General features: G+C 41.8%; 4 protein-coding genes across 6 annotated transcripts in view; 3 read left to right on the top strand and 1 right to left on the bottom strand.

The window, feature by feature from the left end:
* The window catches only part of LOC139072261 (craniofacial development protein 2-like), a 243,932-nt gene that overhangs the window by 11,688 nt on the left and 206,820 nt on the right, over positions 1-25,424 (top strand). The window lies entirely within an intron of this gene.
* Positions 13-8,559, top strand: proser1 (proline and serine rich 1). 2 transcript variants are annotated; one of them, XM_015961694.3, is made up of 12 exons: positions 13-658; positions 741-806; positions 1,014-1,082; positions 1,167-1,261; positions 1,354-1,447; positions 1,591-1,701; positions 2,423-2,521; positions 2,611-2,689; positions 3,099-3,191; positions 4,781-6,122; positions 7,258-7,402; positions 7,508-8,559. In XM_015961694.3, the coding sequence occupies exons 1-12, from the start codon at positions 614-616 to the stop codon at positions 7,631-7,633; spliced, it is 2,364 nt and encodes a 787-aa protein (XP_015817180.1). In that variant the 5' UTR covers positions 13-613; the 3' UTR covers positions 7,634-8,559. The 2 variants fall into 2 exon arrangements, with proteins under 2 accessions (XP_015817180.1, XP_015817181.1); XM_015961695.3 differs by lacking the exon at positions 3,099-3,191.
* stoml3b (stomatin (EPB72)-like 3b) lies at positions 9,686-14,364 on the top strand. The gene is made up of 7 exons (XM_015961697.3): positions 9,686-10,178; positions 11,729-11,835; positions 11,945-12,017; positions 12,101-12,183; positions 12,279-12,482; positions 13,720-13,854; positions 13,958-14,364. The coding sequence occupies exons 1-7, from the start codon at positions 10,121-10,123 to the stop codon at positions 14,144-14,146; spliced, it is 849 nt and encodes a 282-aa protein (XP_015817183.1). The 5' UTR covers positions 9,686-10,120; the 3' UTR covers positions 14,147-14,364.
* Positions 15,716-25,424, bottom strand: part of mtus2a (microtubule associated tumor suppressor candidate 2a) — a 54,306-nt gene continuing 44,597 nt past the window's right edge. The window contains exons 9-16 of one of the 2 annotated variants that reach the window (XM_015961699.3): positions 23,819-23,885; positions 22,565-22,779; positions 22,380-22,485; positions 22,212-22,285; positions 22,036-22,134; positions 21,829-21,948; positions 21,635-21,732; positions 15,716-20,874 (exon numbers count right to left, since the gene is read on the bottom strand). In XM_015961699.3, the coding sequence (XP_015817185.3) occupies positions 20,448-20,874; positions 21,635-21,732; positions 21,829-21,948; positions 22,036-22,134; positions 22,212-22,285; positions 22,380-22,485; positions 22,565-22,779; positions 23,819-23,885 (1,206 nt within the window). In that variant the 3' untranslated portion in view covers positions 15,716-20,447. Of the gene's footprint in view, positions 20,875-21,634; positions 21,736-21,828; positions 21,949-22,035; positions 22,135-22,211; positions 22,286-22,379; positions 22,486-22,564; positions 22,780-23,818; positions 23,886-25,424 lie in introns of both variants that reach the window. The other variant, XM_015961698.3, reaches the window with a different exon arrangement.

Consider the following 25,424-nt stretch of genomic DNA (forward strand, 5'->3'; position numbering starts at 1 on the left):
TATAGTTTTGTAAATTTTATTTGGCCGTATGACTTTTTATTTTTCATACATGTTTTTGAACACGAGTGTTTTTTGATCAGCCTTCTCAGAGGGGTCCTTTCGTTGTTGACGTTCTAAGCTGTCAGGAGCTAGCTAGATTTTTACATTTTCTTCAACGTTTTATTTAGTACGGTTTATAAAAACATACCCGTTTGCTTTGTGACATATTTTTGGCAAAGTTGAGTTCACAGCCGTGCAAACAATTGCTTCATCTTTTTGTGCGTAATCTTGTTGCGTCGTGGCAATGAGAGGTGTATCTGTAGCACGCTAGCTTGTTGTTAGCCGTAGCCGAATCTGGTTTTAGCGCTGCAGACATTGTTCACTGTCGAAAACAGTTACTCGAATACGATCATGCTGTTTTTAAATAACGTCCTGCATATATGTATTGATATTAACCTGGGGTTTTCATAAAGTTATGTTTTAATTGCAAATTGTATGTCAGAGAAACTGACATAGTAATATTAACATATGAATGTATTATAACTCAGCTGGCCTCGTTATAAAAAGACATATTTTTAATTCACATAGTTATCTGGCATTTACAGAAAAATCGCGTTTGTTTAAGTAAAAAAACATGGATAAGAAATCCTTTGACATCGTCTTGGATGAGATCAGAAAGGTAATAAACGTTCTGACTTATTTTATAACAAAAAATATATTTTTTTCTGCAGAGTTTTTAAATTTTACATTCTGTGTTCCAGTGCGTCTTGACCGACCAACGAGTCAGAGCCATTGAGCAGGTGCATGGATATTTCTCCAGTGAGCAGGTACTGTCCAGGCTTCATCTATTTTATTAACTTCATATTAGGATGCAATCAATGTTAAGCATGCACCTATAATAAACACTGTTGATGAGAAGATTGCCCCAGGAGTAGATGCATGGGTACATAGTACCGTCCTTACCTTCTATGTGACACGGAACTGAGAAGCTGTAATGTAATTGTAAGCTGTAACAATACACTGACTATTTGTAGGTGATTGACATCTTAAAGTACTTCTCATGGGCAGAGCCCCAGATCAAAGCAGTGAAAGCTTTGCAGCATGTGAGTAACTGAACATTTAACCAATTTCAGTACTTTGATGAATGTTTTTACATTTATAAATGTGTTTCTTTCTTTTACCTCTAGAAAATGGTAGCAATCTCCACAACCAAAGTTGCAAATATCCTGAACTGCTTCACGTTCTCAAAGGACCGACTTGTTGTCCTGGAGCTGATTGCATTGTGAGAACTTTTTCAGAGACGCTGTTTGTTGTTTATGAAATCCTGTATTTGAATGGATGGTTACTCATTAGTAACTTTGCGTTCTCATACAGAAACATTTCAGATGCTCAGAACTATCGTCCTGTAGAGGATCTGTTTCGCATACACGCATCTGAGAAGAAGCGAGCTCGGCGGATATTGGAGCAGGTGCGTGGACCTTTTTAAAACGCATCATTTAAAACTCACAAGTTAAAGACTTTAAAACCAGTCAGATGCTTTTCTTTTTTATGCTCTATTGTTCCCGCAAATGGACCACACTGTGTATAACAGTTATGTCTTCATCTCGCTAGGTGTGTAAGGTTGGCTGTAAAGCTCCTGTAGCTATGATCTCATCCTGTGGAATAATACCAGGAAATCCGTATCCTAAAGGCAGACCCAGCTTGGTCACCGGGACGTTTCCTGTAAGAACTATCAGAATAATACTTTTTATTTCTAAAATTGAGTTATTTTTCCTCCTTTTTAATGCAGTGTGTTCAGGAATTATGTATCTTCAAGTAAAAAAGTCATGCCTTGAGTTGTTTCAAAAGTTTTTCTAAAAGTTCTCAGCAGTAAAAGAAAAAAGTAGATTGGGCTTAATCAGATTTCAAAAATGAAATTTAAAATACTTTATTAATCTCAGGGGAATACATTTTTCCTTTGTTGCCGCAGCTCACATTGCAAAGTTTGTTTCACGATATTTGAGTGGTTAGTAGTGATAGATATATTGGGGCTGATATTTCCTGGTTTTTTAAGTCTTTATTAGAGCTGATTTAAAGTCAGGCACATTTGCGGACAGCCTGGTGCTGCTGCCCAATTTAATTTAAAATATTTTTACGTTCCTGAAATTATTTGGAAAGCTCTAAAACATTATTGTCAACTGATATTTCTTTAGATTACTGTGTTTTTTGTTTAAAACTTGGTCAGTTTATTGATTTGTTTTATTAACTTTGGTTAAATGTTTAATTCTGCTATGTTTTAGTGTGCAGAAATAAGATTCAACAGCTGGTTAAGTCAGTGTTAAAGTTAAAGGCATCCACTCCAGATGGCCAAAAAATCAGCAGCAAAAGTGTGTTTAATGTGTATTATTATTATTTTAAAGTACGTTTTTAATGGACAATAATAGATATATTTTTGTGACCACAGGGAATCCCTCCCGTTAAAAAAGAAGGAGAGAAAAAGGACGACTCTAACAACATGGAGGGCAAAGGCATTGCTTCCCGGATTATTGGCCCATTTAAACCAGTGAGCATAAAAAATAAAAAAATGACGCATTGGTATTCAAAAGTAATCAGCATTTAAATGTTTCACATCGTTTGTTTATTTGTCTGTAGTTTCCTTCCAGCTACAATCCCCACCGACCTGTTCCGTACCCGATACCGCCGTGCCGACCTCACGCCACCATCGCACCAAGTAAGCAAAAACCTCTCCAAACGTATGCGGCAGGCCGTTGTAGCAAAACATCGAGCTACACTCCTATTTCTAATTAATTCCACCCCCTCTAGTCCAAATCAAACACTTAGCAGTCCCAGTAAATATGAAATACGTGTAAATTATCATTCCTTTTTGGAAAAGTTTAGGTAAAGTAGTGTTTTCCTTGGAAAGAGTGAGATGTGAGATGTGAAATGAAATAAATTCCTTCTGCATATCCGTCATTTTTAATTTGAGGGTGTAATAATGTGGTCTTTGGTGACATAACGACACAGAGTTATGCTTTATTGCTGTGATCTGGTTAAGTTACAGTTAGTTGGGGGGTTGTTTAATGATGTTGCTTGTATATGAATTCACTGAGGACTCAATGTTATTTGCGACTGCCACTCAGGTGCGTACAACAATGCAGGCCTTGTTTCTGTGGGAGGGGTAATAACAGCCAACGTGCCCCCTCCCCCCTACAGCTCTTCTCACAAAGCAGCAGGTATGCAGACAGAGCTTCCTTAAGGCTTGCAGCTGCACTTGCTGGCATGCTGCTTCCCCCTGTGCTTCTTTATCAGCTGAACTGTTTGATTTGAACATGTTGGAGCACGCTGATTGACCAGAAAAATACACTTTACTGTCTTATTGTGTTTCTGTTGTGTTTTAAATTTTCTTTTTCACCAAACGTGCTTGCATACATTGAATTTGGTTTTGCAACGTGCTGCTTGCACACATTAAATGGCGTCATACACCTTGGGTCAGTGGGGCTTGGCTATTACAGATATTTCTGTTGTCTGGCCAGTCAGTAGATTACTTTTGGTTTTATTTTAATATTGTGTCCAGATTCATCTGACAGAAGCTTTACAATGTCTTTTACTGTCTTAAAGTTTGATTTCTGCCCGCATTTATCTCGCATTGCTTGCAAAAGCCTTATCTTTTCTTATTGCAACATCTGATCGTGTTTGTAGAACAAAACTAACGTCTCGTTTTCAACAAAGATTTGTAAAATGTAAATTATTTGCAAGTAATTGAAACCCTGTTTTTACTGTTGAGACCCACTTAGTTTTTGCAAATACCATTTTAAATCCAAGTATCAGGTCCATACTGCAGATTAGTTAACATAACAATGGAAAAATAAACATGGGGTTTAAAAAGTTGCTAAGTTTTGCATTCTTTTTTATTATTATAAAACATCCTCACTTGTTTTGAAGATGGAATTGTCATTTAAAGGGATTTTTGGGGGTAATTTATGTAATTGTATATTTCTGTGCGTGTTTTACCAAATTAACAGTTCCAGAAGACTTGACTAAATTTGGAGAAACTGTTTATTGACCTTTTGCACCTACGTCCCCTTATCATGTGGGTCCACCATGTTGGTTGGCATAAGCATTTAAACAGTGAGCGACACGGGTACTACTTTGGGATCGATGAGCTAACGGCTAGTCTGAGTGTAGCCAAGACCAAAGTTGATTGCTGCCAGCTTAATCCTGACACCTCTACACATGTGGACGTTGTCTTCTTGCCCTGTTATATTTTATTCTGTCTCCCTTAGACCTGTTATGGTTACTCAGGAATAGTGAGCTTTACCAAGCTCAGACTAGCCGTTAGCTTGTCAATCTTAAAGGCTGTAATGTTTCTTAATGGAGGCTCAGTAAATTATATGCAGTGGGTCAGATGGGAATTATTTATAACTTTTACACGAAAAATCTTCAACATTTCCCCCAAAAATCCCTTTAAACTCTGGGGAAAAATTTTAGTCGTACTTCTACTTTAGTTTGATAAAACTGTTAAAGCTGATTTAAACTCAATCTAAATACACGATGCAAACGTTTTCCCAAAGGTAAACCACGTACCGCCCCTTTTATTTGTTTTTGAATGAGCTTTTGCTGCAGTGAGCCGCACGTAAGAATGCTCTCTGGCTTTTACTCTTCGCTCTCCCTTCCTCGGTGACGCTGGATGAAAATGTGCTTTTCAGTCATTTGTTGGGCTTTAACCCATTCTGCTGATGTCCTGGATTAAATTAGACGTTAGTCTTTAGTAGAATTTCCATCATATTATTATTTACAAAATAAAGTTACTTTTATTTTTCAGGTTACACCAAACCTGGAAATCCACAGAACACCTCACCTGGAGTCAACAGTGGACCCCTACTTATCCATCATGGGTCTACTCCTTCGACGCCCCTCCCACCCCAGGCTTCCCCTGCTCCACAGCCTCCCACTACTCCCATCACACCAGTTTTCCCTGGCATGGTGCCCTCCCATAACACCCGTGCATCCTCTCCTGCCCCAACACCGTCTCCATCTGTGATTAAAGCGGGACCACAAACTCCCACTGGGCACATCACACCTACACCTTCATCGGTCATTAAAGCCCGCACCCCCTCGGGCACTCCCTGTGGAACTCCGGTCCCTGGGAGCGGCGGTTTTCCCTCCTCCCCCTTCCACGCCCTCTCCCGACCAGGAACCCCTGCGTCGGCGCGCGGCGGTACCGACTCCCACTCACAAACAAACTCTGTGGGCTCAACTCAGCAGAGGACTTATTCCCAGTTGTCAGACCAGTCAGGACCCAACTTTTCTGGTTTGCACTCCCAAGCAGCCAACCCCTCTGGGTCAGTGATCCGAAGTTACACCCCCTCTGGAACTGCACCTCTCACTCCTGGGTCCTCCACTCCTGGTATTCCTAACTGTTCCACCCCAGGTCCCAGTCCGAAGCCCTCCCCTGTTCACCCTGCTCAGGCTGTCGCAGCCGGATCTCTGAACAGACACTCTGGAGAAAGTAACAGTGGTAGCAACAGTCCCGTACCCTCAGCTTTCAAGGGCACTTCTCGTTCTGTTACACCATCTGTCAACTCGCTGGTTCCACCTGGCTCCGCTCAGGCGGCTCTGGCACGTTCTTTGGGTCTGTCACAGCCCCCTGGCTCTCCCCAGGTCTCCCTCCCTAGCCCCGTTGCCATCACCGGCCTCCAGGCATTGTCCTCCAGCCCGGCCCCATCTCATTATCCAGGACTGTCTCCTTTTCCAGCCCTGCCGTCTGCCTCCATCCCTTCATCCCTGCCCAAAATCACTCCCACCACCAACATTTCCAATCACCCACCAACCTCCATATACCCAGGCTTAGCTCCCAGTGCCTCTCCAAGTGCAGCCTCACCTTTTGGTCTGGGCCTCACATCGGCCCCTTCTATATTCCAAGGCCTCACACCCGGGGCTAGCCCCACTACCTTTCCTGGACTGGGTGTGTCAGGTGCACACGGTACCAGGAGCCCCGTGTTGCCTTCGTTCATAGGGCTGCCGGGAGCAGCTCCTGCTTCAGTAGCATCCGTGGCTCCGCTGCAGGCCGCTGCAGCAGCAGCAGTAGCTGCTGCTGGAGTTCCATCATCGTCACCAGTTTTACCTGGGTTTGCATCTGCTTTCAGCTCCAATTTCCAGCCTGGGTATGTCTGAATTTTACTGTCCTGCACACAAATGCCATGGAAAATGATTGCAGTTGTCATTAGGAAATAGAAAACTGATAAGAGCTAATTTATAACAGAAAACAATATTAGTTAAAGTATAGATGACTCATTTCCACTTGCTTGTAAAGTGGCTCTAGTGGAGCATCATAAATAAAACCATTGATTTTTCCATCTATAGTTTTGCCTGATAAGTAAAACGCTGCACCTATAAGGTCCAAAGTCCTGTTGTGTTGTCACTCAGATGCTGGTTTATTACTCTAAGTTCTTTGACAGTCTTGCAGAAGGATTTTTGTCATTATTGGAGTAAAAGTCTCACCTTTGTTGACATCTGAAGCTGTCAAAGGTGAAAAACGATTTAAGTATATCAGAAACTTAGGTACTTATTTTGTTCTCTTCATAAGACTTTGATACTTTAAAAATTATGAATAACACACTGCACATGAGAGATTCTGACCAGTTCTTATTGGCCGGTTATTCGAACTGTACAGTATGACTGCTTAAAAGGGTCATAGAGTTCAAAGCCATGTTTACCTTGTTGTCTTTGGCCAGCTCAGGGTGTCTAAAAGCCGTAACGGTGAGACGGTTCATTCTGAGGAAAGCTGCTATAAAGCTTCATCAACTTAGATTCACCCCCTTAGCCAACCTCAACCCACCACGTCAACATCAGCAGTATATAAATGTTGGTGGCAGTAATGCTAACCACAGGACAACGCTAGTCTGAGCAACTGCTAACGCTAGCCCAAGGTGCTACCGACGTTTCCAGCTCCAGGCAGCGTCATAGAGCTCTTAACCAGTCAGTCAGCATGTAGCTCGTTTACTATTCATGTTCTGACCGAGTGGGCGGGGCAAACCAATGTTTCCACTATAGGGCTTTAATGTGGGGTTGAGTTTGCTATTTATCAGAGCTCCTGGGCCATTTTGAGCCCCAACAAATTGTCATGTATATAGAGCCTCAAAGAAAAGTTTCCATTTGTAAAAAGAAAAAGGTTTTCTTCAGCCCCTTTAAGTACTAACATTGACTCAGCAGGACAGCTAGTGGGACTCACCATCTGAATGTTGGTGGTTTAAATCAGTAACTTTAGAAGTTTTGAGCGTTGTTTTTCTTTCCCCCCAGGTTGAGCGGTGCTCTCCAGCCTCCAGGAGGTAGTGGGTTTCCCAGCTTGCTCTCCTTCCCTGCAGTACCAGGCTTCTCTCCTGCTGCTTCCCCTGCTGCTCTCAGCGGCCTCCATAACCCAACCATGCAGTCTGCCCTGCTGCAGGTAGACACGCACACACACACACACACACACACATGCACACACACACACCTGTACTCTGTGATCTGATTGAATATTTGACCCATCTGCCCTATTTTTTTGCTCCAGGCTCACCCTTCATCTGCTTTGGAGGGCTTTCCTCCTCAAGCCAACAGTTTCACCAGCTACACTCCAGGCGCGGGAAACCCCTTCCCACCCCAGCCGGGACTACACCCCCAGTTAGGCTGGCAGTAAAACCTACACCTTAAGACTCGCGCACGTACCAATCCCTGCCTTTTTAGTTAGTGAAGAATCACCCGCCTCAGTGAGCCCAAACACTACTCTGGATGTCATTTCACTTGTAAATATTAATTAGGTTAAATATAATACAAGTAGTTCCTATTTTAGCTTTGACTTGCCTGTTTTTAGGAGTACATTTAATAAAGAATTATAGAAAATATGGAAAGATGACGTTAAATAGTAAATGAAATTATGATGTTTTTAACCCTCTGGAGGCAGACGTTGCAGATGTGCAACGTTAAAACCGACCTACCTGGTTACTCCACACACGTGTTTCATGAGCATTTTTAACTCAGAAGTACCTCTGAAGGACTTAGTTGCTCATCCTTTTATCAAAACTTATTTTGAGCCTGAGAGGGTTAAGTTGAATGAATTTGTGAGCCTAACTCAGTTTTTATTTTACTGTGAACTTTTCCCTGACTTGTCGTTTGGAGTCACGTTTTTAAATACTGTAAATATCTGCAGGTCATTCAGGTTTGGGGTCAGGAGTGTGATTGTTATATTTGTTGCATTTGGCAGCTCTGATCATGTTTTTTTTGTGTGTGTTTACTGTGATTTGTGTTTTGAATGTTTACTAAACACTGTGACTGCAGTATTTGACCTGACATAATGAACTGTGTACACGCCGATACACAAAATATGTTGGATTATGTACGAACTTTAAAAAATACAGCAGTATTTTGTTAAATTCTTCAGATTAGAAATTCTTTCCCTTTAAAAATGACAACTTCATGAACTCAAGCGCAGTTCACTGATTGAAAACAACAAAACTTGATATTCTTTATTTTGTCTGTTACTGTATTCTGTAGTATTCACAGCCTTGTTATATACAATGACTCAAGCTGATTAAATAACAAAATAAATGAATATAAAACGTCTCACATCCCTGTCCGTTTTCACTGATTAAACAGGCTGGCTTTACAGCTTTCTCCTATCTGACAAGGTTTTTTATGACTCTTATCAAACAAAATTATTGCTCAACGCAGATCAACAAGTCACATGTCAAATAGTCATGAGACTAGTCACAAGATGCTGTTTCCATTCATAATTACCACTTTTACTAAATAAAATGGTCACATTTTCTCAGATAACGAATTTAGTAAATTCCAAATTATTCTAGAATAAATTACAGGTTCCATTTGTGACGGGTACACTTTCCTCATAAAATAGGACTCATTTGAACGTCGTAGGTGTGTTCTTGCTGTGTCGTTCTAATTCCGTGTTGTCGTTCTTTTTTAAAACACAGAAACGGTTTTGTTACCTGTTGACGCTACGTTTCGCCGACGGCTGCCGGCTTCTTCAGGCTGACGCTGATGGTGGCGCGTCCCTTCCTTCTCCGTTTATCTGCGGGCAGCAGAGGACGATGCATCGTCGGAGAGGAGACAGCGGCCGCAGATAAACGGAGAAGGAAGGGACGCGCCACCATCAGCGTCAGCCTGAAGAAGCCGGCAGCCGTCGGCGAAACGTAGTGTCAACAGGTAACAAAACCGTTTCTGTGTTTTCAAAAAGAACGACAACATGGAAATAGGACTCGTGCTCGGCCGATTAATCGCTCTATCCCTACTCCGATATTTCCAACGGCTGATATGTGCTGCCGATTTTTGGCCGATGTTTCCTTCCTTACTAACATGCAAAAATATCACTAATGACATTGGATGCCCAACATTTCTGATCCAAATAAATTTTTTAACAATACATTTAATCAAGTCTTGAATGTTAATTGTGAACAGCTCGATATTAAATGTTTGTTTAGGCAAATTTCGAAAACAAATGACCTTTAAACCTTTTTTCACAACATTCTAACATAATATAGCTATAAATATATTGTGGGAAAAAAATTGAGAGCATTTATTAAGCAGATGATTTTCAGGATATATGCATTTATAAAATTTGGCAGCGGCACCAGACTGCCCACGGATGTGCTTGTTTTAAAATCTGGTATATCGGCCAATGTCATACATACAAAAAATGGAAAATATTGGCCCTACATACTACGGTAAGAGTAGGGATAGACCAATAAATGGGTCGATCCATCCCTAAACCACTCCAATAGATACACCAATGTGTTTCCCAACAAATTTATTGGTCTATCTATTGGAGTAGAGTAGGAATAGACCAATAATTGGTGTATCCCTACTCCTACAACTATTCTTATATATATATACATAATAAATAAATATATGTGCATTGTAAAATGAATCTCACTGGTATATTTTCCATAAAATCTACATTCCATAAACAATTTCACAACCTTTGAGTTTGTTTTTTAACCCACGAGAAACTTGAAGCTTGCACTCTGTCGATCATCAGCTCAGAGCCACACCTACACATTAAGCCACATTATATGGCTGCAACGCTGCTTCAAAAGGCTGGATCGCTTCCTCTTTATGTGATCTGCTTCTGCTAACTCCCCACTCTCTCAGTCCTGACCGGCGCACAGGAATGGAGCACCAAATGGAAAGCCAGAGAGGAAAGGTCGCCAGCAAAGATAACTTGATATGCAAGTAAAACCTTTTATTTTAAATCCAAAATACAATCAATCAATAAAATGGGGGATTAAAAACCACAGCTACTAAAAGATTTGATTCTTTGAATTAGTCTTGTTTATTTTTCCTAAACGTAGACAATTTTTGTGTGTGTTATGTGAGCAGGAGTTTATTATGCTCTTTGTGTCGATAAGCAAACATGAGCCACAACTCCATCGCCATAGAGACAAAAATCACAGATATACGGTCCCAGAAGCATGTGACCAGATGTGTGTGTGTGTGTGTGTGTGTGTGTGTGTGTGTGCGGTTCCCTGTAGTTTTGTGTTTACAAAAAGATGTTAATTACCTCTAATATTTTAATTTTTCCTCACATAAATGAAAATGATCTATCATCTGGAGCTGCTGTACTCTGACTCAACGCTATCTACACCTCATTTACATCTATTTCCATGCACACACTTGCTTTCATAGACTATACTGCAATTTCCTTTGAGTTCGAGCTTAAACCTCAGGTCTGTTATGAAGCAACTGTGAAAGCACCTCATCTGAACCACACAAAGCTGTTCCCACTGCTTTCCTGTGGTTTGGCTCAGAGAGGCAGTGTTGTGTGGTTTTTGTGTGTTTATAGTGAAAGGCACAGGAAGCAGAACATCATGGGCTGTGAACAAATTGGCATTTCCCATTAAAATATAACTGTCACTCTAATAGTGCTTCACTCTGATCTAATGTCGGCGTAATTTAAAAGTTTTAGTAGCTTTTTCACCGGAAAACCCACTGATGGGAGTAGCTGAAGTTGGAATCGAGGTCGCAGAAGCACACAGATATCCAATCCAATTTTATTTATAAAGCGCATTTAACATGGCATTACAACCAAACAAGGCACTGTACAGCAAAAATGTTAGTGAATTTAAACCGCGTTATACAATCATGTCGGACGAACACAGATAAAAGATTAAAAAAAAAAGAAAAAAGAAATACAACAAAAATCCCCAAAACTAACAGCTAAAAATCAATAAGACACAGGGAGATTAAAAATTAGAAAAACATTTTAAGAAATACCTCAATAGTACGGAAGTTGATATTGTGAATTCCATTTTTAAACAATGTTGATCTAAGTGAGGTTCATACTTATGTGGTATATGCTAGGTTTAAGTAGTGAGTTTTCAAGCGTGATTTAAAAATACTAGCTGGTGGTGCTTGCCTCAATAGATATGGAAACCTTCTTGTTTTTAGCAAAGATCTAAGTATGTCTGCAAATATTTCAATGTTTGCACATTGAGATGGAGTCTTTGTCAGAGGGAAAGTTGCTGGTAATGGGTCCTGATCTCAAAGAACACATGTGTGTTGGCACACCTTTTATCTCCCGACAGCGCTACAAGCTGTAAAGCTTTAAAAGGAAGCCATCCATTTTCTGTTGTGTAATACTGACGTTTTAGCTCATGCAAGGATGGAAAATTACTTTGATTGTGAAAGAAAACAAAAATTCCTGTCTTGAGTCTCAGTTTCAGCTCAGTAAAGCAGTCAAACACATTTAGAAATACATTTGTTTTTTTTTCTTCTGCAGCTGAGTCACGCACAGGGTCTCTAGGGTGCATCGGCTGGTTCATCGTCATCCTCTCTGGCCTCTTCTCGTTTTTGCTCTTCCCCATCACAATCTGGTTTTGCTTGAAGGTGAATCAAAACAAACTGACAAACATAAAAACAAAGTGGCAAACAAACAAAAAAAAACAGTGTTTCCTATTCTGTGAGTGTGAAAGTGAGCCGTGTTTGGTGGTTGCAGATTGTTCAGGAGTACGAGCGGGCTGTCATCTTCAGACTGGGCCGCATCACAGACAGGAAACCAAAAGGACCAGGTGCACTATTTGTTAACTTTTCTTTTCTTTTACTTAAATCATTCAGTGTTTCTGACTAAAGCACATTGTTATACCATGAACAGGAATTTTCTTCATTTTGCCATGCACTGACTCCTTTGTGAAAGTGGATTTGAGAACCGTTTCATTTGACATCCCACCTCAAGAGGCAGGTTTCCACACAATAATAAGCGTTTCATAAAAACTGCACATTTATATTTCCAAATCAAACTGCATAAACCTAATAATTCATTTCCTCTTCAGATTCTGACTAAGGACTCAGTTACTGTTTGTGTGGACGGGGTGGTGTACTTCCGGGTCAATGACCCCATCGCCTCTGTAGCCAATGTGACTAACGCTGACTTTTCCACCCGGTTGCTGGCTCAAACCACCCTCAGAAATGTTCTGGGTACTAAGAACCTCGCTGAGGTCTTGTCTGACCGTGAGGGCATCGCTCACAGCATGCAGGTATAGAATCTTAAGGGTGCAATAAGTAGGAATTTTACTGTGAAATAATCACGACACAGTAAAATGTCTCATTTGTGTTGGAAGGAAAGATACATTGAAACAGATTTTCCTCACAGCTGGCTGGGGGAGGGTTGACCGGAGCTCTCATTCTTAAAAAGCTAAAAAGGGAAGGAGTCATTGTTTACAGTCAGTGCTGCCTTCATACTTCCTGGTTCCAGAGCCAATCATATGTGAGCCCGCAAAATCGCCAAGCCTTTAACACCACAGAGCTGGTGTAGCAGCGGGCTGCCGTTTGTATTATGCTTTTTCACTAAATCAGTCATATGGTATGGCATGACAATCAAAATATAAATATGATAAAATAAAATAAATTCAAACATTTAATATAAATAGTCAGAATATAAATAAAAATTTGAAATTCCCACAGGTAGGCTGGATAAGTCAATCCCAAGTGATCTGTTTTTAATAGTACACCAGTGGTTGCAACTGTATGTTTGTCTCTGTTCAACACAAACACTGTGCTGTCATTTGTAATTTGACACCCTCCAGAGCAGCCCAGAAGTTATTTCTTTTGTTTTAGTTGCATCTTTTTGTTTTACGCTAATATCAGGTACAGGGCGACGGTGGCACAGGAGTTAAGTGCTCGCCCCGTAATCGGAAGGTTGCAGGTTTGAGCCCCGCTCAGTCTGTCACTGTCGTTGCGTCCTTGGGCAAGACACTTAATCCACCTTGCCTGCTGGTGGTGGTCGGAGGGACCGGTGGCGCCTGTGCTCGGCAGCCTCGATCGCCTCTGTCAGTGTGCCCCAGGGCAGCTGTGGCTACATCGTAGCTCATCCCCACCATTGTGTGAATGTGTGTGTGAATGGGTGAATGACTGATTGTGTTGTAAAGCGCCTTGGGGGTTCCAGAACTCTAGAAGGCGCTATATCAAATACAGGCCATTTACCATCAGGTAAAGAAGGCTAGATGCTAACATTGAGCTAACAATGCTAATTTTGACTTAGAAAAAAATTGTCGGCTCTAAAAATATCTCAAGCTACTTTTTTCAATTACCAACAACTCGACATTATCAATCATTCTGTTATCAATTATAATGCCTGATCTGCAGAAGAAGGTCAAAAGGTCAAATTCTGCACTTCAAGAGTCCACATAGCAGGTGTTTTTATGATGCGTGTGGTGCTTTGGAGGTAAACTATAAGCTTCAGGTGTGAGACATTCCTCTTTCGGTCTTTTCCAGTCCAATTTGGATGAAGCCACAGACAACTGGGGCATCAAGGTGGAGCGAGTGGAGATCAAAGATGTGAAGCTGCCCGTTCAGCTGCAGAGAGCCATGGCTGCTGAAGCGGAGGCTGCTCGAGAGGCCAGAGCAAAGGTCAGCACATACAACACAATGTTGAGACAAGTTCATTCTAACAAAATTGATTTTTGACTTGTTTTTATGCACCGCTCCAACCTCTGTTTCTCTCTTGTTTTAGGTTATTGCAGCCGAGGGGGAGATGAATGCGTCCCGTGCCTTGAAGGAAGCGTCCCTCGTGATAGCGGAGTCTCCATCAGCTCTGCAACTTCGCTACCTGCAAACCCTCAACACCATCGCTGCAGAGAAGAACTCCACCATCATCTTCCCTCTGCCCATCGACGTCCTGTCTCACTTTGTCCGAAAGTGAGGTTGCTGTAGAGATGCAAGGGGTTCGTGTCTGTGGCTTGTGCTCTGAGAAGAGTGCAATAAACTGTTGTGGTTGCATGACTTTTATCAAGAGTATTCATATGGGCCCTTTTTATGTGTTTTATTGCCAAGGCCTTGCTAATAGTAGTGTAACCTAAATGGAATTAGGGAAAACTTGGAAATTGTCTTAAATAGATGGAATTAAAATGTTAAAATGTCCTTGTTTTCATGTTTTAACTGCTTCACGGGCTGAATATCTTGGGCTTTGTGCAAGTTTTTCAAATGCAATTCATGGTGGCACAGTGGTTAGCACTGTTGCCTCGCAGCACGAAGGTTGCAGGTTCGAAACTCAGCTGTGGCCTTTCTGCGTGGAGTTGCGTGTTCTCCCCATGCATGCGTGGGTTTCCTCCGGGTACTCCGGTTTCCCCCACAGATCACAGCATGCCCTATAGGTTACAAATTGTACGTCACTTTGGATAAAAGCGTCTGCTAAATGAATAAACATAAACATAGTGATGTAAATGTAAACATTGAATAATAAATGTTCCAGTACTGGTTCAACAATAGTCAACTGGAGATAAAAAAAACAACCATAATCAGTAATTATTTCAATTTAAATCGATTATAAGCTGTTCAAAATTTACCCATCCATCCATTTTCATCCGCTTATCCGGAGTCGGGTCGTGGGGGCAGTAGCCTAAGGCGAGAGGCCCTGACTTCCCTCTCCCCAGCCACTTGGGCCAGCTCCTCCGGGGGAATCCCAAGGCGTTCCCTGACCAGCTGTGAGACATAGTCCCTCCACCGTGTCCTGGGTCTACCTTTAGGTCTCCTCCCGGTTGGACGTGCCCGGAAAACCTCACCAGGGAGGCATCCAGGAGACATCCTGACCAGATGCCCGAGCCACCTCAACTGGCTCCTCTCGATGTGGAGGAGCAGCGGGTCTACTCCGAGCCCCTCCCGAATGACCAAACTTCTCACCCTATCTCTAAGGGAGAGCCCAGCCACTCTTCGGAGAAAACTCATTTCGGCCGCTTGTATCCGCAATCTCGTTCTTTTGGTCTCTACCCAAAGCTCATGACCATAAGTGAGGGTAGGAACGTAGATCGACCGGTAAATCGAGAGCTTCGCCTTCTGACTCAGCTCTCTCTTCCCCACGACAGACCGGTACAACGCCCACATCACTGCAGATGCAACACCAATCCGCCTATCGATCTCACGCTCCAGTTTTCCCTCACTCATGAACAAGACCCTGAGATACTTAAACTCCTCCACTTGGAACAGGACCTCATCCCTGACCCGGAGAAGGCATTCTACCCTTTTCCGAATCAAGACCATGGTCTCAGATTTAGAGGAGCTGATTCTCATCCCAGCTGCTTCACACTCGGCTGCGAACCGCTCCAGCAAAAGATCGCGTTCTGATGAAGCCAACAGGACCACATCATCTGCAAAAAGCAGAGACCTGATCCTCAAAATTTACCCTTCAAAATAAAACAAATTTTCTTCCATTTTGTAATTTTTTAATACTGCTGTCCTCTGCAGAAACTACAAAGACAAGCATCAACATTCTGTGTTTACATTACATTGTTGAGCAGTTTTATTCCTCGTCTTCTAAATCTCCCAATCTACAGCTACGTCTAAACCATGAAAAATACAGAGAGCTAAAAGATGAGAAAGAGAGCGAGAAAACAAGAAACAGCATTAAGGCAGAGAAAACATGCTTCCATTTCTCTGCTGGCACACAAAGACACAACTCAAGTTGTAAATGTATTTACATTCAAACATACAAGCAGCGCCAAAGGCTAGTCTTGGGACCAAAATCCAGCCGGTGTTCTGAGAATTTCTCCTACCCGGTAAACCGTCCTACCCGTTGTTACTGAGCATGTGCGCGCATGCGCACAACACAAAAGGGGATTGCTACTCCGCTGTCATCTTTGCAGGAAAATAGATAAGTAGTAAGTATTAGTACTTTGTTTCTTTGGTTAGGGTTAGGGGTAGGGTGAGGGGTAGGGTTTGTGTCATGTAAAAGACCGTAAAATTCACCTACGGGTAGGACGTTTTGCCAAAGTAGGACGTTTTCTCAGAACACCGGACCTATTTTAGAGGTTACCTCGATAAATTCAAATTCTCGAGGCGAAGGTGGACAAGCTGTAGAAACATTTGCAATCGTAGCATTTAAATATCAATATGTGTGTTTTAACAAACGTAATAAATTACCCATCATGTTATTCTATGGTCCAATTAAATGCTACATAGTTAACGGCTGCTACAAAGTGGTCCAACAACAGGTCCTTCAATATTAACCGGAATCACACGAAAGACTTGTAAAAAAAACTGCACTCACTACATTTTTGACATTCAAAGTGAGACACAAATGTCCACAGGACACATCGAAGGCTCAATACCAGTTTAGAGTTTAGAAACTAAGGACCACTCTAAAGATTTCAGATGACAATGAGAACTTTGTGCTGTCATTTGTAAACAGTAGCTTTGTTGCATCCTTGTAGACTTCAGTTTTTGCACCGGAGGTGATGAATCTGTCAGCGTCCCGGGTGAATAGTAAATCTAATCATCTGAAAACACAGTGAATTTCTGACTGGTATATTTTTGTAATTAATCAAAGACATTCTCATAATCATCAGCGTGGATATAGATGTATATATAAAAATTCAATGAGAATTGATAAGTTCTCCTACTCTATCTCTAACATTCTTCCGTTTAAGAGCGGTTAACCCTGTTTATGCATTATACAAAAATGCTGAAGGTTAATGAAAAGACCATCAAAAGTGCTGGTAGAGTAGACAGAGACCCATTTATCTGCAGCTGAAAAACTGGCTATCCTTTACATGGTGCTCACCCGCTGGGCTGGAAACATTCAGAGCAGGAGTGCTGGTGAACCTTATGCCAAGTGCACACGTAGCTGGCTGTTCGGAAAACCGGAAATTCTCTTCTGCCCAAATATGGGTGTACACCACTTGGTTTTCAAAAAATCCAGTGCCTTGTGAAGCACATTCACAGGCGGCGGTAGATCCCAAAATTGTGTGTATCTTTGCCGAAGATATTCCTTGGTTGTGGAATAACTAGGTGGCAGGCAAAAACTGTCCTTAATGTCGTCCTTCGCCTACATCGAGCATTCAACTTGAAAAAACAAGTGAGTTTAAAGCTTCACGGTCAGCGATGTTACAAAACCTAAAACCCCGGTTATTTACATCCACAAGCAGGCTGGCAACAGATAATTAGTCGGACTCTTTGAAAGAACTGGTTTTGGCGTATCTTCACCGCTGTGTTGATGACAGGCCAGACTGTAGAAAAACATCTTCATTTTGTGGGATACCGGACTACGTGTGTGCAGGGTCTCAATATACTTTCAGAACAGGTAAACCAAGAAAGTTTCTAGTGCGGGTGGTGGTAAATAAAGAAACCCCCAACCAAGCCCACCCACTCATCACTCATGCATTCATTTACTAATAAACAAAACCACATCGGACATGCTGCCGTTAATGATGTAACTGCTAACAGACTTACTCTCTTCTTTTTTAATTCTAGCCTTGTCTATTTACAGATATCCCTTTCAAGTACGGTTTAAATAATAAAGTGATAGTTAAGAATTTTTAAAGTGGTTTTCTGTGGGAAAAAAGTTTTGATGGCTCCAAATTGGATTGCTGCTATGTTAATAATTAAAATACACTCACATTGATAATATCTGATGTATCCCTTAAAGTTTCTGAAAATAAATGAACTATTTTCTTTGACGGGGTGTCTTGTTTAAAGCCGTGTAAAAGGCTGAAACCCCGAGCGTAATTCAGTCAGCAGACGCCGGAGCAGGAAGCAGCCATGACATGTTTCCTCTACAGGAGTTCTGGGAATATTCTGGGAGGAGGAGGAGTGACCAGGACATATGATGGCTCGATCCTCCCAGCCGTTGTGTCTCCATTCAATATCAGCTCTTTCAGGACTTTTCTAAGATGTCAGCATATCGCAACTGCTTCAGCAGCCAGTGACGTCACCGATCAGCACTAAAAGGTTGTCCACAGACATTGATGACATCAAAAGTTTCCTTCTGCTGAAGTATGGCATAATTTAATCCATTTGAGGGACGGGGAGGGCATGTGGGTGACGTAAAAAGCAGTGTTCAATGACAAGAACAAGGCCCCTTTCTTTTTACATTGATCTGTAGGAGACTACAAAGTAGCATCATTTGGTGGTGGATTTTCGTCACTTTTTTGGCCTTGAGGAATAGAAATGCCAATTTTAAGCAGCATCAACACTTATTTTCTTTTTGCCCCATTCCACTTCACTAGCCAATCTTCCAATTTTACAAATACCGGTTGTTTGGTGACACGTGTTGGTGTCATTTCCTACTGAGTTGCAACCAATCTGCACGAGTTAACCAGAACTCCTCGTAGCGACTCCACCGGGCCTTTTCTGAGTACATATCCCGGTACTCGGCTGGTCCCTAAATGGCCTGGACGGTGGTCCTGTCAGACCGACTCAGTGGAATGGAGACACGTGCATGCTGTCCAGTAAAATTACCCGGAAGTGCTGACAGCGGAAACGGGCCTAAAGTTTACAGTAATAATATTCTTTTCAATATTCAAATATACAGGAAAAATTTTTCTGTTGTACTTTCAAAGAGGGGCAAATTAAAATATTCTGGGAAATCCCTAAACAGCTTTTAAAGTCGGATGGGCAACTATTAAAAATGTAAATCAAACAGATTTCCCTGATATATTCTTGGACACCAAGATTTCAATGTAGTTCGTAGAAGTAAAGAATATAAAAGATCAGTCAAATTCAAGTTAACAAAAGAGATTATGAAGAAGTTACTACAAGTTCAGAAAAGTCTACTCTAATTTAGTACATTACAAAGCAGTAAACAGAAGGTTAACCTGCCTCTTTAAGGACTACATAGCTTATAGACGCAAATTACATTAGAAAGTCCTCTGAGAAGTACAGTCATAGGAGCTTTCTACACCCAGAGGAAAATTACATTAATTTACTGACCTGTCAGATCTTGACAAGTTCGTTTTATACATAATATCAAATAACAATGCACTAATGTTTCAAGGCTGGCTAGCGTTCTGATGCAGAAGTTCAGAGAGTCAAGCCAGAAGATGGCAAATGCTTGCATGTAGCTGTCGGTGTGAGGATGACGTTTGCAGATTTTTGTTTTCTCGTGTCATATATTCTACCTCTGTCCCATGAGAAATACATGTATATATTTATATTGTTTAAAGTTACAAACACATTATTTTTTTTACATTTCAAGCGTAATAAATAATAAATAAATAAATAAATAAATCACAGCAATAACTATGTTACATTTAAACTGGAAGACTTTCACAGTACATGCCTACTTAAAACGCATGTGTAAATTAAATTAGATTCAAACGTCACATTTAAAAAATAAATGCAGGTTTAAAACAGCGATTCCTGTGCTAGGTTTCCCTCTTAGCTCAGAGCTCTCTGTCAGCTGCGCGTTTTTGTTATTACCGTTTCTGCCGAGACGCGACGGAACAAACCTTCCCGCTGAGGTAAATTGGAGACTTAGGTTTTGCACATTGACCTGAGGGATCCCAAAAGTAAAGAGTAGCTCGTGTGTTGAAGGAAGACCTGACAGGGTTTTAAAAAACACATTAAGTTCTTTGTGTGTTGCAGGTAAACATGGCTGGGGTTCCAAAGAAGCGTTGTTCCTCGCCAACATAAGCGCTGAAGGAATTTGAAAAGGTTACGTAGACGTTGGGGAGGCTACCCATCGAGCTTTGTTTTGATTTATGAACCGATTCTTGAGCGAACGTCCCGTGTGAGTTGGTCACTCTGTGCTGGTGTGGTGGCAGGACCAAGAATAAGGCGCTTTGTTCAGGAAAAAAAAACAATAGATCTGAGAATAAGAAACTAGCCCAAATGACAGAATAGAGTCCAGCTTATTTAGCCGAGGTTTACAGGAGTAACCAGGCATTTACGTGTATTCTGGTTAAACTGATGTGATAAAATCCACTTAAACTGTTGCCCAAGCAAGGAGGTTTAACAATCAACATTTCCTGTGCCCCTTTTATACAGGTAATACATTTAAATATTCTGTGCTCGTACAAATCTTAAATAAAGGAGCAAGCTTATTCATTTTTTTGTATTTTTGTGTATTTAACACATATGGCACCACTAGCTGTACTGGCTTTAACTGTGTAACTTCAATGCTTTCACAGTGGCCGTACAGTTTAGTGATAAACTAAACTGTACCGACTACTTTGTTTATTATCTAAAAAAAAGGAGGGCAAAAGGGAACGAGCAAGCTTCAAAAGCTGGTTTTAACTCTGCAGCGACGCATTTGAGTTAAAGCGGCTGACTGATGCTCTGTGTGTGGGTGTGCTCGGGCCGGGGGAGTAATTTTGATTGACAGCCACCCTGTGAGTGGGCGTGGCTGGTCCCGGTGAGAGATTTTGATTGGCGGCGCCTCGGTGGGAAGGGGAGCAGTATTGAGCTTGCTTAGGGCAGCCGTGACAGTGAGTGGGGGAGTCGCATCCAGCGAAAGGTGAAGAGGAGGAGGAGAACAAGGGGGACGAGGGGACGGGGGAGGTAGAGAAGGAGCGGTGCAAGGGGGAGGAGGCCGGGGACATGAGAGGGCTGGTCTGGAGGAGCCACAGCAGCTCCTCATTGTTCCGACTCAAACGCTTTTTCTCTGTGCTCTCCTTCTCGACAGACTCCTGCAGGTTGGCGTTCTTCTCTGTCAGCTGCCTGTTGGACAAAAACCCAAGATCATAGGAATGCATGAGAATGTGTGCAAGGGTCGGGTCTGACTGGAAAAATGTAGATATTTATCTTTTTATATTTTGCCAAAACAACTAATATAATATAGCCCATATAATAAATATCAGAGTGGGCCTACACTTGTTACACCAATCAATCTCTGAATGAATATCGTGTGAGTCGTTTTTAGTGGAGAAAAGATTTGGGGCTCCTGTTTCGGGAGGTCAAAGTTAACTTGGAGGAGTGGAGGGTGGAGAATGATGGGATTAGGAGTCTACTCATTAATATTCCTGATATGCAAACAGCTCATCTCTGATTGGCTAACAGCAACATGACTCTGCCTCCGTTTGCACTGTAACGTGGATGCAGCTTACTCAGAATGCTGCTGCTAGAGTCTTAACAAGAACCAAGAGAACCGATCACATCACTCCTGTTCTTGGATCTCCACCCTGGTTACCAGTAAACCACAGAATCGGTTTCAAAGTGATTCTACCAGTTTATAAATCGCTCTGTGGCATGGGGCCAGAATACATGTCAGTTGTCCTTACAGTACACACACCCAGCAAGGCTATGAGATTATTTAGGAAACAGTCAGCTGGTAGAACCCCCGGGTCAGAACCAAACAGGGTGAAGCTGCTCTCAAAAGCCTGAGAGAACTTGGAATGTTTAGATCTTGCTGAGATATGAAGAAGTACAGCCAAACTTCTCAGTTTAATAAAACGTATCGTATTTACTGGTCGTGACTTACCTCGAGGTGGCGAGGTTCATTTCAATACGAGCCTTCATGTCTTCGTTCTGCTGCTGCAGAACCTGGACTTTCTCCTCAAGGAACACGTTCTTTTGGGCCTGCTCGAAAACAGACAACCGCGCAATCTTTCATTCACGGAATCATCATCGTCTGTTGTGTACTTGATCATATTTAGGTGGCTTATTTGAGCCTACCACTTTCTCCAGGTCAGAGATCTTCTTCTCCTGCTGGTGGATCTGCTGGTTCTTCATCTCAACAACCTCTTTCAGGCTCTTCAGGTCCTGCTCGATGTGCTGGTATGGAGCTAAAGCATCCTGGTGGACACGTGGGGACAGAGAAAAAGGTTTTTTACCCACTCTTAGCTGGTGTACTGGCTTTATCGTGTCAGACTTTTTACTCACAAGGATTTGTTCATCTGTACTCCTTCTCAGAGCTTCCTCAAAGCGCTTGGCTTTGTCCTTCAGACTCTCGTTTTGAAACGTGAGCGTGTCGACTTGATCCTGATCAAACATGGGAAACGCACAACTCATTTGCGCACATGCAGGAACGAAACATATGTTTAAAATAATTACAATACCTGTAGAGAAAGCCTGAGTTTCTCAAATTCCTCCTCTAGAAGATTCTTCTGCTGCTCGTGAGCTTTCCTTAAATCTACACAGGGATGCAGAAAAACAACAAAAAGAGAATTGCTTCCAACGGAGCCTGCATCCTAATTTTGTTTTCCAAATGAAGTTTAGCGCCGTACCTCTCATGGTGCGGGCGTGCTCTTCGTGCAGTGTTGCCATGGTGATATTATGCATGTCTCTGAGCTCCTGAATGGCTGCCTGGTGGCTGACTGTCATCTCCTCCATCTAACAATTCCACAAATGTCCACACAGTGAAGGATTCTGGTGACAGCCCAGATTTCACGTGAAAAGCCTCCACACCCACCTGCTCCTGCTGCTGAGTGCTCAGCTCTTCCATTTCCGACCGATGCTCCACCCTCATGTGCTCCATCTCTGCTGCATGACACTTCCTGAGCCCTTCCTCCACAGCAGCCAGCTCTGCCTCCTGCTGCAGCTGGAGCTCCTGCAGCTGGAGCTCAAACGCCTCCTCCAGCGCCGCTTTGTCCTGCTGGAGTCTCTCCCAGCGTAGCGACTGTGATGCTGTGCACCAAAGACAATCAGTCTTTCAGTTTAGATATTGTTAGACATTAAAACACATTTATCATTTTATTTTATTTACTGTTTACACACATTTCTACTGAGGAAAGAGTTTGTAATTACCGTAATTTCCGGCCTACAAGCCGCTATTATTTTCCTGTGCTTCGAAGCCTGCAGCCAATATCGTGGTGCGGCTCATGTGTGGATTTTTGTTGGCCAACAACCACTAGAGGCACTTCCCAGCAGTAAAGTGAGAAAGGCACGGCAGAACGTTAGGCGCGGAAGAAGACGCTCTTTGATTGAATCAAATCAGGAAACTGCACGGGGGCTTGGCATAAATGAATCAATGATGCGACGTTGGAGGCGGCAGCGGGAAGAACTCAGTCAATGTAAGAAAAACGACAAAAGCTTTCAGAGGAAATGAAAGCAGATGGCCGGAATTGGAAAACATTCTTGAAGACTGGGTGAACACACAAAGCGCAGACGGCCGAGGTGTTTCCACTGTGCAGATCATTACTAACCAGGCATGTTTTGTGTGCAGTTTTTATTTTCTAATCATCCGGGGCTTATTAATGCCGTGTCAGCGCTGTTCTTTTCTTCTAAACATGCAAATTACCGGTAATAACGTGTCAGTTCTGTTTTTATTTTATAACCAACCAGAAATATGAATGCTATCAGTGCTGTTTTCTCTTCTAAACTTGCAGGCATGTTCACCCGTGTTTAAAATTTGTTTTGTAGAATTAAAACAACAATGAAAAACCTCCGTGTAGCGTCTTTCTGTCTAATTATCTTATGTTATGGCCGTACGTGCGCTGTGCGCCGGAGACCTGCATGTGGCTGCTGCGCCGCGGCTTGTATTTGAGTGGTGTGTGTGTATGTAGAAAGCCTTTTTTTTTTTTTTTTTTTTTTGCTGGTGCGGCTTATATTGAGGTGCGCTCTATAGTCCGGAAATTACGGTAGAAACTTGTATGTATTTTTCATCATCTTAAAGTGAAAAGAATCTTAATGAGATGTTTAAATTAAGGGAATTGAATTTTTTTACCCATCTCCTCTCTGATTTTGTTGACTTCTTGGGCCAGTTCCTTTTGAATTTCCTCAGTAGTTTCATTCTGAAAATTAAAAACAAACAGCTAGTAAGTAAATAAGCGTGCGTGCGTGTGTGTGTGTGTGTGTGTGTCTGCTCTGTCTTCTCGATCCCCAGTGAGTCGTGGAGGATGGCTGCTTATACTGAGCCAGGATTCTCTGGAGGTTTCTTCCTGTTAAAAGGGAGTTTTCCTCTCCACTGTCGCTGCATGCTTGCTTAGTATGAGGATTGCTGTAAAGTCACTGACACTAGTCAGTGACTTGATGCATTTTGCTGGGTTCCTTATATAGGAAACATTATTTCTGATTGGCTTAATGAACTGACCTGAATTGAATGTTTATTATGTGAAGTGCCTTGAGACGACTCTTGTCAAGATTTGGCGCTATATAAATAAACTTGAATTGAATTGAATTGAATTATTTATATAGCACCTCTCACAGACAAAAAGTTCACAAAGTGCTTCACAAGTTAAAACGACATATAAAGGCTACTATAAAACACAGTCACTCACAATATACATAAAAAGTCATATACAGCCAATCTGCATACAAAATATGTTTAGAATGCCCGGAGAAACAAATGGGTTTTCAGATTGCTCTTAAACGCATCAAACGAGTCAAGTGAACGTAAGAACAGAGGTGACTCATTCCAGAGCCTTGGCGCGACAGCCTGGAATGAGCGATCTCCTCATGTCTTGAATCGAGTTGGGGGGACCATAAGAAGATTTGAGTCCAGTGAACATTTTGGGATGGCACACCAAACTGGTCCTTGTGGTAACTCTGGGAATTCGGCCTGTAGCTGTGTGTTAAATTGCTCCTTTTTTCTTTTTCATTAAAAGAATAATATTCCCATGGTTTTGTATGAGGGAGTTGTGCCATTGTTTTTACTCCCTACGTTAAACAGCTTTCCACCTGAATCTCTACGGAGCAGTTTAGGAATGTGATGTGACGTGCTGTGTGTGTGTGTGCTTGCTAATAAAAACCCTCAGAGAACGAATGTTCGCTGAGAGATCCTGTGAACCATGCTTGGGTGTGTATTCATTTCATCTCTCCTCTTTGCAAAGTAGAATTGAACAATAATATTGCTCTAATCCTCTGTGCGTTTGACTTCTCTTTAAGGTGACCTGGTTTCAATAAAAATAACCCAACAGTCAACACATTTACCTCAAATTTAACAAACACAAACATTTTTGAAAAAAGACAAAATTCAAATATTTTGAATAAATAGTTTCATTGTTTTAGAATTTTAAAGCTGCTTAATTTAGCCTTTTGCTGTTTCAACAAAATATCTACAAAACCTATTCAAATTTATGTATTTTTTAATGGTGAGCCTTAGTGACAAATATGCAATTTTAATTTTATTTAAAATCTAATAAATATTGACTTTAACATTTATATCTTGATTAAAGAAGAGGCATGTGAGTTGAGGTGAGGTAGTTCCCTGGGTGGGGGCAGTGGGGTGGCCATGTCTCCTCCTGGCCAGCCCTTTCACATCACTTAATAATGTGAATTTACTGTTTGCACTTTTTTTTCTTCTATGAGCAAAAACATTTAGCTTAATTTAA

This window comes from Nothobranchius furzeri, chromosome 10 (assembly GCF_043380555.1).
Source record: "Nothobranchius furzeri strain GRZ-AD chromosome 10, NfurGRZ-RIMD1, whole genome shotgun sequence".
Lineage (NCBI taxonomy): Eukaryota > Metazoa > Chordata > Actinopteri > Cyprinodontiformes > Nothobranchiidae > Nothobranchius > Nothobranchius furzeri.

Excerpts from the sequence above, each read along its gene's own strand:
- proser1 (XM_015961694.3), top strand. The coding sequence starts at position 614 with ATGGATAAGAAATCCTTTGACATCGTCTTGGATGAGATCAGAAAG. Across the intron at positions 1,262-1,353 it reads GTCCTGGAGCTGATTGCATT|AAACATTTCAGATGCTCAGA; the intron begins GTGAGAACTTTT and ends GTTCTCATACAG. Across the intron at positions 7,403-7,507 it reads TGCAGTCTGCCCTGCTGCAG|GCTCACCCTTCATCTGCTTT; the intron begins GTAGACACGCAC and ends TTTTTGCTCCAG.
- stoml3b (XM_015961697.3), top strand. The coding sequence starts at position 10,121 with ATGGAGCACCAAATGGAAAGCCAGAGAGGAAAGGTCGCCAGCAAAGAT. Across the intron at positions 11,836-11,944 it reads CAATCTGGTTTTGCTTGAAG|ATTGTTCAGGAGTACGAGCG; the intron begins GTGAATCAAAAC and ends TGGTGGTTGCAG. Across the intron at positions 12,184-12,278 it reads TTGACATCCCACCTCAAGAG|ATTCTGACTAAGGACTCAGT; the intron begins GCAGGTTTCCAC and ends TTTCCTCTTCAG.